The sequence below is a fragment of the Hordeum vulgare genome, chromosome 4H (genome assembly GCF_904849725.1).
Source record: "Hordeum vulgare subsp. vulgare chromosome 4H, MorexV3_pseudomolecules_assembly, whole genome shotgun sequence".
NCBI classification, from domain to species: Eukaryota; Viridiplantae; Streptophyta; class Magnoliopsida; order Poales; family Poaceae; genus Hordeum; species Hordeum vulgare.
The window spans coordinates 330,629,946-330,645,048 of NC_058521.1; the positions used below are offsets into that span (position 1 = coordinate 330,629,946).

A 15,103-nucleotide genomic window follows, 5' to 3' on the forward strand; every position below is an offset into this window, starting at 1 on the left:
ATGATATGACGTCGGAAAGATGTGAAACTTTTATATATAGATTGTTTCTTTCAATTATGTACTGTTTTAAGTCAATTTTAAAAATGGCTAAAAACGTTTTTTGGCCGTAATTTTTCCAAACTTTATCGGAATGGGGCAAATACCGTTGAAAAGCTATGGAAATCACAAAACTTTATCATGTAGATAGTTTTCTCTGATTCCTAGCCGTTTTCAAGCAATCTCGAAAACAGCAAGGTCATGCGTTCTGCCTTTATCGTGAAACAGAGTCTTCGAAAATGCACCACGTGAAGAACTTGAACTTCTCGGTTGTCTACTTGAGCTTCACTCTTTTTTTCTCGTGTTGTTTTCTGCTCCTAACCCTCCATCCACTTATCGGAATTGAGCATGTGATATACCGATGGAAAGTTGTTGTAAACACGCAAATTTTTCATGTTAATCCTTTTCTCATACTCGCGACGGTTTAAAAGATATTCATCTGACATTCATTCGGTGTAGTAGTTCAACTTCACGATGTTTTCATGTTGAACTTCTGTCATGTATTCTCGTTTGTAACTTCTCACCCATTTATCGGTGTTACACAAATGATATTCCTTTTTGAAGAAACCTCTCACAATATTTTTTAAATTTTCTCCGACTAAGGACTTAAACTTATAGCAAAAAAATAAATAACTGAACTTTTAATTTGAACTTCTCAGCCTTTTTTATTTTTCTTCATTTTATTCTTTAGTAAAGAGAAAAAATCTGTGTTTTTTGTTAGGAAAGCAACTTGTATTCCCATGAGGCCATATGCAAGTATATAAACATGTACATGTGGTGGACTATATGCAGGAAACCCCTTATATATTGGGATAAATACAAAAGGGTACATGACTTATATTATAACTCTAACACCCCCCCTCAAACTCATGGTGGATGAACAACACTGAGTTTGGAGAGATAAAAGCCATGTTGTGCTCTAGTTTGGGCCTTCGTCAGGAAATCCGTCAACTGTAACTCGGAAGCCACATACTGAAAAGCAATGACCTGATCCTGCACACCAGCGCGCACATAGAAAGCATCAACACCAATATGCTTGGTGAGCTCATGCTTCACAGGATCGCGCGCAATGCTAATAGCACATGTACTGTCAGATAATAGCAGAGTCGGTGTAGTGACAGAAACACCAAAATCCTGAAGTAACCACCGTAACCAAGTCACCTCTGCCGTCAAAAGAGCCATCGCTCGCAACTCAGCCTCTACAATCTCCCGGTCGAGACTGCTCGCATCTGGCAGGCCAACGCGTCGCTCCAATCTCGAGTCGAGGCGGCTCCCAATCGAGGCATCGAGGTGGCTCCCAATCGAGGCGGCTCCCGCGGCTCCATCCCCTCTCCCAGATCACATCTGGCAGGTCGAGGCAGCTCCATCCCCTCTCGCCAGATCGCATCTGGCAGGTCGAGGAGGCTCCATCGAGGTCGCGTCGCTCCCGATCGACCTCCAGCTACGTCTCTACAATCTCCCGATCGAGGCTGATGCGGACGCGGTTCGTTGATTGAGTTCCAAAAAAAAAAGTCTGTTGCATCCGGCTACGTTGCTGTTCCTCGTTGTCTGGTGATCTTTGATGGCACTAACTACACCGAGTTCATTGGCTTCATGCGCATTCACATGCGTGGCATCCGTCTATGGGGTTTTCTTTCTGGCGAGGTCTGCTGTCCGCCATGTCCGGTTCTTCCCATGGCTCCCACTCCGCCGACCCCACCGGCTCTTCCTGCGGATGCTCCTCAGGCCGCAAAGGATGCGGCTAAGCTTGCTGATGAGGCCACTGTGAGTGCTTATGATGAGAAGGTCTTTGCTTATGAGGAGGCTCTTCAGGTATATCGTGGTGCTCTGACTGTTTACACCTAGTGGCTTGATGATGATGCTCGTGCTGCAGCTGTTCTCACTGCTATTGTTTTGCCTCAGTTTGCTTCTGAGTTTCCGGGCCTTCCTACTGCCTTTGAGATGTGGACTCGCCTTCGTCAGCGTTATGCGCCCTCTGGTGATGCCTTATACCTCTCCGTGGTTCGTCAGGAGCATGCTCTTCAGCAGGTTGACTCTACTGTTGATGACTTCTATGCACAAAGTTCTACTATCTGGCGCCAGCTCGATTCTCTCCGCACTGCTGGTTGTCGTACTTGCCCCTGTTGCCAGGCTGTCCAGGCCAACTTGGAGTTTCATCGCGTCTACGAGTTCCTGTCTCGGCTCCGTAAGGAGTTTGAGCCCCGGCGTGCTCAGTTGTTTGCTCGTGGCTGTATTTCTCTCATGGAGGCGCTTTCTGAGATTCGTGCTGAGGAGACTCGCTTACGTGGTGCTGGTTTGCTGGAGGTTCCCTCGGTGCTCGCTGCTCGGGCTACTTCTACGCCATCTGCTGCACCGACTCCTTCTCGCTCGAGTGCTCCGCCGCTCTTGCCCACTCCTTCTGGAGGCTCAGGTCGCCCCTGTCCACATTGTGGCTACTGCAACAATGATGGTCATATTAAGTCCCACTGCTACACGAAGAAGAAACACTTGCGCAAGGCGCGATCATCATCTACAGAGACCTCGTCATCTACCTCGACAGCTTCAGCCATCGCTTTGACCGAGCAGGATATTCTGAGACTTAAGCGTCTGCTCGCTGCTTCAGGTTCTTCCTCGACGGGTACTGCTGGTTCTGTGACTGAGGCTTCCCGCACTGAGCAACCACCTTCTACATAGTCAGGTACATCCCCATGGGTTCTGGACTCTGGAGCTTCCTTTCATATGTCTTCTAATTCTTCCACTCCGTCCTCTCTTCGATCGCTTGATTCTCCTGTTCATGTCCTCACCGCTGATGGTACTCCCCTTTCTGTCGTTAGTAGAGGCAATCTTAGCACTCCTTCATATTCTGTTCTTGATGTTGCTCATGTTCCTCGACTTACCATGAATCTGTTTTCCGCTGGTCAACTTGCTGATTCTGGTTGTTGCGTCATCCTTGACCTTGATTCTTGTTCTGTCCAGGGCCGTCGCATGCACACTCTGGTTGGGGCTGGTCCTCGTCGCCGTGATTCTGAGGGTCTTTGGGAGTTGGACTGGCTTCATGTTCCTTCCGCTGCCCACTCTATCGCCAGTTCTTCCGCTTTGGTCGCCTCGGCTACTGGTTCCTTCCTGCAGTGGCATCATCGACTTGGTCATCTGTGTGGTTCTTGTTTGTCGTCGTTAGTTCGTCGAGGTCTTCTGGGGTCTGTCTCAGGAGATGCCTCTTTAGAGTGTCAGGGTTGTCGTCTTGGCAAGCAGATTCAGTTACCATATCCATATAGCGAGTCAGTGTCTAAGCGTCCTTTTGATTTAGTTCATTCCGATGTATGGAGTCCGACTCCCTTCGCTTCGAAAGGGGGTCATAAATAGTATATTATTTTCATAGATGACTTCTCTCCTTACACATGGCTTTATTTCATGACTTCTCGTAGTGAGGTATTGTCCATTTATAAGCGTTTTGCTGCCATGGTTCATACTCAATTCTCTTCTCCCGTTCGTGTGTTTCGTGCTGATTCAGCTGGCGAGTATATCTCTAAGATGTTGCGTGGTGTTCTTGCTGAGCAAGGGACTCTCTCAATTCTCTTGTCCTGGTGCTCACGCTCAGAATGGCGTGGCTGAGCGCAAGCATCGTCATCTTCTTGAGACGGCTCGTGCATTGATGATTGTTGCCTCTCTCCCGCCTCATTTTTGGGCTGAGGCCGTCTCCACCTCCACCTATCTCATCAATCTCCAGCCTTCCGCTGCTCTACAGGGTGGTGTTCCTTTCGAACGTCTTTTTGATCGTTCTCCCGATTATTCGATGCTTCGCTTGTTTGGTTGTGTTTGCTATGTTCTTCTTGCCCCCCGCGAACGCACCAAACCGACCGCTCAGTCTGTTGAGTGTGTCTTCTTAGGCTATAGTGATGAGCATAAGGGCTATCGTTGTTGGGATCCTATTGGTCGTCGGATGCGTATCTCTCAGGATGTGACTTTCGATGAGTCTCGTCCCTTCTACCCACGCTCATCTTCCTCGACCTTTTCAGTGGAGGATATCTCTTTCCTCACTTTTCCTGACACACCTCTCACACCCGTCGAGCCTTTGCCTATTCGTTCCGCTCCCTCTGCTTCTCCACCTCCAGTTGATTTGTCGCCACCATCTTCCACGGTCTCCTCGCCTAGCATGTCACCGGATACTACACCTTCATCTCCGGTGACTTCTTCGTCGCCACTCCCTGATTCTACCTTGGCGATTCCTCCTTCCATTGTTCCATCGTTTCCTCAGTGTTACACTTGTAGTTCACGTTCTGTGGATGCCTCTGTGGATGTGTCGTCATCCTCGTCTCAGCCTACTTATGGCTTGCGTTCTCGTCCTCGTCCGCCTGTTGATCGCTTTGGATTTTCCATCGCTGGTGCTGCTGTTCTTGAGCCGACTACTTATCATCAGGCTGTTGTTCATCCTGAATGACAGTTTGCGATGGCAGAGGAGATTGCTGCTCTTGAATGCACTGGTACATGGGATCTTGTTTCCCTTCCTCTCGGAGTCCGCCCCATCACTTGTAAGTGGGTCTACAAGGTTAAGACTCGCTCCGATGGTTCTCTTGAGCGTCACAAAGCTCGTCTTGTGGCCCGTGGTTTTCAGCAGGAGCATGGTCGTGATTATGACGAGACTTTTGCTCCTGTGGCTCATATGACCACTGTTCGTACACTTCTTGCCGTGGCCTCTACACGCCACTGGTCTATCTCTCAGCTTGATGTTAAGAATGCTTTTCTTAATGGTGAGCTGCGTGAGCAGGTGTACATGCAGCCACCACCTGGGTATTTTGTTCCTGATGGCAATGGTATGTCGTCTTCGTCGCTCTCTCTATGGCCTTAAGCAAGCCCCCTGCGCCTGGTTTGAGCGTTTTGCCTCTGTGGTGACTGCCGCTGGTTTTTCAGCCAGTGTTCATGATCCAACATTGTTTATTCACCTTTCTCCTCGTGGTCGGACTCTTCTTCTTCTCTATGTTGATGACATGGTCATCACTGGGGATGACCCCGAGTATATTGCCTTTGTCAAGGCCCGTTTTAGTGAGCAGTTCCTTATGTCTGATCTCGGACCTCTTCGCTACTTTCTTGGGATTGAAGTCTCTTCTACCTCTGATGGCTTTTTTATATCCCAGGAAAAGTATATCCAGGATCTTCTTGCTCGTGCTGCTCTTACTGATGAGCGCATTGTTGAGACTCCTATGGAGCTCAATGTTCACCTCTGTGCTACTGATGGTGATCCTCTGCCTGACCCGACGCGTTATCGTCATCTTGTTGACAGTCTTGTTTATCTAGCTGTCACTCGTCCGGATATCTCTTATCCGGTTCATATTCTGAGTCAGTTCGTCTCTGCTCCCACATCGGTTCACTATAGTCATCTCCTCCGTGTTCTTTGATATCTTCGGGGCATGATCTCTCACTGCCTATTCTTTCCTCGCTCCAGTTCTTTACAACTTCAGGCCTATTCGGATGCTACGTGGGCTAGTGATCCTTCAGATCGCCGTTCACTTTCTGCTTAGAGATGCGCCTGGAGGTGAACTCGATCTGGCGAGATTGGAGCGACGCGGCTGGAACTCCTCCACGAGCGGGACGAGGTGAGCGGGACGAGGGCCGGCACCAGAGGTGGGGAAGACTAGATCGGGAAGAGCACGAGTTGCGCGTGCAAAAAGAACCTAGGCTCTAATACCATGAGGCCATAGACCAGTATATATACATGTACAGGTGGTGGACTATATGCAAGAAACCCCTTATATATTGGGATAAATACAAAAGGTTACATGACTTATATTATAACTCTAACATTTTTTTACATACTTTGAACTTCTTAGTCTTATTTTTAGGAAGGAAATATGTTTTTATATAAGCATCAAACATTTTTTTAAATTGAATTTCGTAGTTTTATTTGTCCTAGAAGCGGAACTATTTTTTTTATTTTAATTTGACCTTTCGTTGTGGATATTTTGATGGTGTGTTCCTTTTTTATTCGAACTTGTTGCAATGAAAATTTTTAGGTTTCACTTTATTACCTTTTCCTCATTTGAACTTGTCGTGTTGGCTCACACCCACACCCAAAACACATTTTTGGCATGTGAATTTTACATACAAACATTTCTTTTGTAAGATATTTTGAACTTCTAATTTTTGTTTGTATGAACTTCGGATTTTTTCTAGAAATAAAGGAAAAAACATACCCATAACACGTGCACACCGAAAGTACGCACACATGACCACCAGACCACACACACACACGACCGTCTTATAAAAGAAATGGGTGGCGATACATTGTGGGCTTCCCAAATTCACTAAATTCCATTTATTTGAAAATGTTCTACGCTTGATACTACCATTTTCATTGTGTTCGATGGTACACATACGTACAAGAGTAATTTGATTGGGAGACATATATGTACAACCATTAACAAATAGTTTGAATAATTTCACCTCCTGCTTTTTTTACACTGGGGGCAACCACAAATCTATCACGCATACCAATTTTCGGATTCTTTTATATATGTACACCTGTAGATTAGATTGAAAAAAATATTTCCTGTAGACGAGCATGGCATTTCACGAGGCAATCCTATAATCAGTCATTCATCCCTGAATGGATAGATGGTCTCAACTCATCTTATCTGAAGTTATGAACCTAAACCAAAACACAAGTAACTACTACCACCCTCTGTTTTCTTGTTTCTCATACTAATACAAACAAACAGAAAGAAAACAATGAGAAGGAAAACGAACAAGATTCGGTATTCATCAAGGATGGCAACACCATATTTACTCAAAGCTGGTCAGTGATCCATTGCCGGCAGCCATGGCAACAACACTTGGAGAATATACAGGCATGAAGGTCACAACTTAGGCCTAGGGTAGGTCGTCGCTCAGGCCACGGACAGGCCGCCGAGTTTGCTGTGGGAGATCCACGGCCAGCATGTGGATGGACTGCTCGCGCAAGAGGCGTTGGACTGCTTACTTGAGACGGATCGCCGTCCGGAGCTTCGGACTGCGTGTCTGTCGGAGCGTCCTCAAGCACCTCAAGAATCTCACGAGGCTCGGGCCTCGTCGTTCTTGATCCTCTCGATCTCTTCCTTCTGAAACAGAGAACTTCCAAGGGCCGCATACTTGAACGGTCTGAGGAGGCGTTGATGAACGCCATGGTGTGGCCGTGAAGTTGCATCAGTAGGAGGCTGCGTAGTGATGGGGGAGCCTCTGCTCAGCAACAACATTGGGGAGACAAAGGAGTGTGGCAGCGACCTGTTGACAAACGGGAATGGATGGGGCGTCGTCTGTGAGGTCCCCTGATCGGGATGGTAGCGGCCGATCCACATCGCCGTTGAGATCCGATGTGGCGGCACGTGACGAGTGTGGCGGCTGCCAGTGGCGGAGCTTGGCCTAGAAGTTTGGGCGGGTTGGCTGTTGAAAATAACTACAAGGATCGTATTACATGGCCAAAAATATGTATACATTACAGAAAATTGCATGGGGTGGGCGGGCCATGGCCACTTCGGCCTTGCCGTAGCTCCGCCACTGGCGGTTGCGTGGGCAGGGGTGGCTTGCTTCGACGTTTAGGATGGTTGGATCTTGGTGGTGAGGGATGGCGGCGGCGGTGCGTTGGGAAGTTGGGGACGGCGACGCGCTGGGAAGTTGGGTGCGACGATGCGCTGGGCAGAAGCCGACGACCGTGATTCGCTGGACAGGTGGGGGCTGGTTGCTGCCGTGGTGGATGGAGGTGCTGGATCCACGACTGTGACATAATTATGTGGTCCGCCGTGGCGGCTGGCGACGGTGGGTTGCGGCGGTGGCTGGTGATGCGCGCAGGGGGTTAGGCTGGACGGTGCTGCGACACAAGGGGCAAGGGAGGTCCATGGCGGTGCTGCAACACAAGGGGCAAGGGAGGTCCATGGCGGCCGGCGGTTGGTCTGAGGGAGGACGCTAGGTCTGGGGCCCGCGTGCGGCTGTCGGCGTGGAGGGACGGCGAGGAGGTTGAGCGGAGGCGGTGGTCAGTGGAGGTCGTGGGGTTCGGGGGCTGTAGGTAGGAGACGGGATGGGTGGGCTTTTTCTTTTTTTATTACTAGCACAAATGCCCGTGCGTTGCAACGGGAGAAAAATAAAAAAAGGCACGTACATAAGGTCTTAGATTATAAAATATGTACATAGAAAGAACCTACTGCAAGTATATCATGTCCAAAGATTATAACATTTCCCAAATATTGATGCTTAAGTTAACATGTTACAATACAAATAGTTGGTACGAAATAAAGACAAATATTGATTAGCATTGTATCCTAAATAGTAATTTTTTTAAATATTTAATATGTAAAATAACAACATATTCAAACTCTACACATTTTTCTAATCAAGTTTCATATATAACATGTTTAAATTGGATTTACGGTTTAAAAGATATTGTTATTTGAAAATACATATTTATTCTGAATGGACTTCGAGGTTATTAACGCATATGTGAGGGGTGTATGTAAAAAATTTAAAAAACGATTCGTTCTGAATATAATTTGGACTGCGGGTTATTTAGCACGAAAGTAAGGGGGTTTTGTGTAAAATGTGAAAAAAAAACCGGTTCAGCATCACTTAAAAACGTACCGCGGGTTAATTAGATGAAACTACAGGGGTGTTTTTGCAAAAATGCCACGACGGATGCCCGAAGCAGTGCGTGCTTTATTATTAGGGGAGACTAGCACCGGTCCGCCACATCCAGAAACATCTCCTCGCGCGCCTATAAAGGAGAACTGTGATCAGAATAACTATTGTTATCCTGGGATCAGAATATATATATGACAAATTTTTCCTACTACCGGATGTAGTTACTCCCACTTTTGTTTTGTACGTTCTGGGTACTATCTATTGTATCGGAGTATATGTACACGTAGTATGTAGTATATAAGAATGTTTAGGTAGTATATATTCAAGTTTTTTGGTAGTACGTGTCATATTTTTAGCATACTCCTTTTTTCGTACAAATATGTATGTATTTCACAAATACAATGAAAACTATGGCTCACTTGCAATTTTTTCATATAACTCACGTTAGAGTATCTTAGGTATACTATATGAACATACTAAAAATAATAAAGTAATGTATATACTATCACATGTTAGTATATGAGACATGGGAATAATTACACCCGGTAGTAGGTAGTGGGAAGTATTATATATATATATATATATACACACATATATTACACAAGATTTGGGGTACAAATAAAGAGACATAACCTCCAATACTAATATTCCTTACCCCAACCCCCCCTCTCCAATGCAAAGTCGTGTGCAATAGCATTGCATTTGAAAAAGCGTAGCACTAAGAAAAAAAATTGGATATTCCAAAATTCGCGTCTTGAGAGTGTCATCGTAGCATAGGAGTTCTCAAAACCTGTAGAGTCAGGCAAAAGGGGATAACGAGAAGATTGTGCGTCAGAGAAGACACCACATCAGTAGAAGATACAAGAGACATTCATGAGAAGATGGATTGTCAAAAGAAGATGACACATCAAAAGAATGAAGCATTGCGCACAAAATCATAGCCCAAGAAAACTGGCGGCGAAAGAAGCTCGGTGGCAAGAGAATGAACGTAGGTCAATAATGCCAAAAAAGAGGCTACGGAAATCCTATAGAAAATAACAAGGACAACATAGGCCGCTAAAGTTGTATAGAAAGGATCAGAACCAGAAAAATAAGGCTGACATATAAAGATTTAGTTGACTCGCATGAGATGAGAACATGGAAAAGAACAATGGACTTGGTGGATGCAGCAGAAAATATAGAAAACTAGAAGCTAGTAAGCACACTCGAGATGAAGATGGAGCAGCTACCATGTATGCAGAAGAGGCTGCAGAGGAGACCGTGCAGGTGAGATGCCGGCGAGGAGCAGCAGAAAAGAGCAACTAGCGGACGAGCACCCAACACCAATGGAAGGTGTATGTGCGAGACAAAATCGGCAAAGAACACCGTTGAGGATCAGCAGACGTTGTAATGTATATTTTTACTATCAACCGGTGGAGCAGCAGGCCAGCAGGAAAAGATGAGACGAGTATTACACAGCAGCATGTATCAGCAACAAGTAGAGAAGGTACAACAGCACGTAGCAAGCAGCAACCAAGAGCATGGCTAAGAAGAGCAGCGACATAGCAGCAGGCCGGCCGACCCGAGAAGGCTGGCAGGTGGCTGCGGTGGGGCCATGAGACATGCAGGGTGGAGCAGCACGTAGGCTGCTACAGCTGCACGGGCGGGCCTGTACCTGGAGCAGAGCGTAGCGGTCAGTCTGTTGGAGAACATACAGAGCGATGGCGGTCAACCAAGAGAAGAGGGAATCTATCTGAGAGGAGCAGATCGATGGAATCTGATTGGGGGACCAAAAAAATAATTGATCGGGAGAGGAGGACGAGTTGCGGCATCCGGAGACCTAAACCTAGGCTCTACTACCATGTTATAGACACAACTTATCTCTATTGCAGACATAGCCTAATAAGGACTCCTATACCAATACTAATACTCCTTAACACTGTACAGGGTCACTGGGATACAGAACATGATATTGAATATAGAATTGCTCAATCACCAACAGGTATGATTTCCAAACCTTGACCCACACTTGTAATTGGCGCATCATTCATGGCAAGTAATATCTGTGAGATTTTCTCTGGGGCAGCCCCTTCAACCACGACAGAAGATGCCATTGCACAGTTGCGTTCTAGAAGGCTCATGAGCAGAATGGAGGTGGGTGTTTCAATTGGTTGACGTTCTGAACAATCCTGCAATTCTGCTGTGTCATTGTACTATATTGGTGCTCTAGTTTATTGGTTCTCGCTCTAGCTCTTAATATCCTCTGATGGAAGCATAATAGCAAGAATAAAGTTGTCTTAGTAGCAATTCAATTGTCATGAAATATTTTACAGTGTTTGAACCAACAGGGAGCAGCAAACTCAGCTTTGTTTTCTTTTCATCATTTGTAGGTCCCATCTGGAACCACCCCAGAAGGCAGGGCCGACAGAACTGAGGTGTTATTTTATGCTATTTCCACCTCTTAGGATTAGATTTTATGTCTTCCGTAACACCAAATTCTTTTACCTTACCATCCACTAATTGGCTGATTTTCCCTGACTTCCAAAAAGCTTGGCACAGAATGACTTAAAAGTTTACATTGTTACAACAGATATAGGTTATATTATAGAAATATTTGGTCTATTTGATTGATCATGTTTAGACTACCTTGCAATATGTGAGGATTGTTCCAAATACATCACCTGCAAAATCCCAAATTGTTTGTTATTTTCTCCCTCAGTCTCTGATCTATGTGTCATTTTTGTGTTGACTGGCTCTTTGATACAGTTCCAGCAATTCTTGCACTTGAGCTTAGGACCTTTTGTGGTATGAAATTTGAATCTAATAAGGGGTGTTAGACACACTTGATATGTAATTTAAATTATTATACTCCCTCCATCCATATATAAAGGGCCTAATGCATTTTTCGAGATTGCGTTTGACTATTGATAAGATTAATAGTATATGAAATGTATAATGTGAAAATTATATTATTGAAAGCTCCTTTCACGTAGGAATTTGAAGATATGCTTTGTGTAACTTGCATGTCATATATTATTACTCTAACATATGGTCAAAGTTGGCTTCGAAAAACGCATTAGGCCCTATATATATATGGATAGAGGGATTATATGATTTTAGGTATCTTGTTTAGAATCGTTAGTGTATTTATAATTGGTTTAAGAGCCTGTTTGGCACATAAGAGAATGGGTATAGCAAATACTTCTGGTTAAGTGAAAATCATGAGGATTAGCAATACACTAATCCATGGTGGTACTTGAATATTTTCATGATGTGTTGTACAATTGGTTTTTTGCACTTTAATCATTGGTACGATGTGTGTTCATGAACAATTGGTGGCTGTAAAATGAACTCAAGAGTCTCATGTTGCAAGTACATTAGCCTGACAAGATAGGCCTCTTACGATGGTATAAACACTGTTGAATTTTGGAGGGAATGCTTTAGTTTGTATGTGTGAAATGTCGGATCTTTTACCAACCTTGCAGAAGATTATACTCCCACCGTCCGGAAATACTTGTCATAGGAATGGATGTATCTAGATGTATTTTAATTCTAGATATATCCATTTTTATTCATTTGTGTGACAAGTAATTCTGGACGGAGGGAGTATTCATCAAGCATCACCACTCAGATTCACTTCCAATTGTTGTTTGAACAGGTATTGGATGGTGATGTTGGCCCCTCCTCATCTAGTGCATCTACTGTGACTCCTCCCAATGGCCATAATGGAAGGATGCTCACTCCAACCTCTGATGATGGCGAGTATGTGGAGTACTCATTTGATAGCGTATCAGATATGCCTTACACTGAGGAAGATGAAGATAGAGTAAGTTATACAGTAACAATCTTTGGGGTTGTCGCTATGCTTTCATATTTGAGCTGTTTGTAGTTTCTTAATACCTTTATAGAGTTCAACACACAAAAGCATTCCAAAACGTGTAATAGGTGTGAAAAAAACGGAGGATCTAGAACTAGGTTCCCAGGTCTCAGCTTGAGTGCAGAGTCGTCGACTTGGCAGAAGCTGGTGTTGGGGATATGAAGGTTATGCCTGATATGGATGATTTGTTAAAAGCCTATTTTTTCTGTATCTGAAGCTAAACTGTTGATATTCACTCCCTAATCATTATTTAAGCTATGAAAATACACGTCTCAACAAGGATTTTTGGTGCAAATTGATTTTTGAAATGAGGTATGAGCAATATGTGATCATGCATAAAGTTGAGCTCCCGTGTTGTGTTTCTGTGTTAATGGATCTTCTAAGAAGGAATTATCATGGTGTAGGCTGCACGTTACTAACCGTACCGGTGGTTAATCTCTATTCTGTTGTGTCTAAACGCAGATGTTGATGCAAGCAATTCTTGAGTCACTGAGGGATTTAGATAAGTCAAATACAAAGAAGACTCAATCACCTGTATCTGATGCTGCTTCCAAAGAAAATAGCGTAGCACAAGATGGCAAACCTACACCTGATGTAGTGGCATTGGAGACAGATGCATCCTCCATCTCTGTGGGCGGTGCTGATGCTCCTGGTAAGAAGGATGTAGCAGCCTGTAACAGTGTAGCAAAGACGGGTGATGTGCAAAGCGCAGATGACTGCACTGTAAGTGATGCTGTTTGTGCTGATGTTTCTGGCACATCAGAATCAAACGACTCAACTCAGGTCATGAATGGAGAATCCCAGAAAATCACTCAGGACATGAATGGGAAATTTGGCTCCCAGAAACCCACCCAGAACCCCAATGGTGAGGATGGCACAAGAGCAACCCTTGTAGTCCAGAAGAGCCGGACTGGCAGCCTGATTGATGGTTTGGCACAAAAATGGGGTTCTTTCTTTAAGAACAATGACTGAGGTAATATAGTGAAGTGCCGTTGACGATACACGTTTTGTGTGTTATTAATAGTGCATAGGTTGCCATTGGCATCCCCAGCTTGATTGGTTAGCCTGTAAAATGGAAAAAAAGAAAGGCAATACAGTGTGTTGGCCGTGTATATATAGAACTAGAAAAAGGTACTCCCTCCATCCATATATAAAGGGTCTAATGCATTTTTTGAGATTGCGTTTGACTATTGATAAGATTAATAGTATATGAAATGAATATGTGAAAATTATATTATTGAAAGCTCCTTTCACGTAGGAATTTGAAGATATGCTTTGTGTAACTTGCATGTCATATATTATTACTCTAACATATGGTCAAAGTTGGCTTCAAAAAACGCATTAGGCCCTATATATATGGATAGAGGGAGTAAGATTCCATTCATTTGTACTACTCCCTTCATTTTTATATACAAGGCCACTATTAAAATTATAATTTGCATATATATAAGGCCACTAACACTAATCAATGCAATGTTAATGATGTTCGTTTTGTAGTACTAGCAAAGGAGGGCATTAATTATCCCTTGCATGCATGTAAGAGTGAGATCGCTGACTTGATGTGCTTGAGAGAAAAATACACATTAATTTACACGGCTAATAAGGAGATAAGATGTCTTGTAACATTGACTTAAAACCTTAATTTTTGCCTTGATACCTGTCATATGGGTTTGTGGTCAAAAATTGAGAAAGTATATCATGTCTCAAACACTTTAGCTTTTTGTGAATTTGTTGGTGTGTTTGTTGAAAAAACACCGTTGATGTAATGCAGGGAAATCACGTAATTTGTTATTTGTTGCATACGTGAAAGGTAAAAATTTGAGGCCGGCGCCGGCCGAACGCTTCGGCCGTCCGAGCGCGCGTCATAGGGTTAAGACTAATTTTATCGGATGGCTGGCCATGGCAACATTTTTTTTGCTACAATCGGTATTGATTTTTACTACAACCGTTCAGTAAAAAAGTTGCATTCATATTCGTTAGAGTTGCAACCCAAGTTTTTCGGAATTTTTTGCTATAATAACTGTCGATTTTTGCTACAATCGGCATCGATTGGGCATCGATTGGGCAAAAACGTTGGCACGGCGCGCCGATGTCTATCATCGCCCTTCATGAAAAAGGAATACATCCAACCCATAGCTTGGGCGTTGCCGACACCTGTATCAGCAAATCGAGTGAGCCAGTGATGACTCCTTTGTATTTAGACCAAATATAGACTCCCGACTTATAGCTTTCCTCCCTGCCCCCCTTTTTTCGGCAAAATAGAGGTTTCTCCCTTTGATTTCATTTAAAGAAACCAAACAATTTAACATATTTTCTTTTATTTTAGTGGATATAGGTAACTTATTCGCCCGCAAAAAAAGAGATATAGGTAACTTATAAAAATCGACCCTAAGGAGAAGAAACCCTATGAATTTTTGTTATAGGTCGAGGAAGCGCCTCAAAAGCCTGCTCCACACATAGCGGCGACACACACCGTCGGTCGCATGGGGAACAACTTAGCGAAAGGCCTTTATTGCGAGCACCAGGGTCCGGACCTTGGTTAGTAGCCTCATACCTTGAGGACTTTATCATAATAAACTTATTGGTTCAGTACTCCCTTCGTTTGGGTTATTATAGAAAATAATTAATTAT

At 44.2% G+C, this 15,103-nt stretch overlaps 1 protein-coding gene across 2 annotated transcripts in view; it reads left to right on the forward strand.

The window, feature by feature from the left end:
* Positions 1–13,709, forward strand: part of LOC123448573 — a 34,462-nt gene extending 20,753 nt beyond the window's left edge. For both annotated transcript variants that reach the window (XM_045125522.1, XM_045125523.1), the window contains 5 exons: positions 10,543–10,597; positions 10,682–10,749; positions 10,986–11,030; positions 12,254–12,421; positions 12,935–13,709. In XM_045125522.1, the coding sequence (XP_044981457.1) occupies positions 10,543–10,597; positions 10,682–10,749; positions 10,986–11,030; positions 12,254–12,421; positions 12,935–13,444 (846 nt within the window). In that variant the 3' untranslated portion in view covers positions 13,445–13,709. The remainder of the gene's footprint in view (positions 1–10,542; positions 10,598–10,681; positions 10,750–10,985; positions 11,031–12,253; positions 12,422–12,934) is intronic.
* Positions 13,710–15,103: the final 1,394 nt, after the last annotated feature.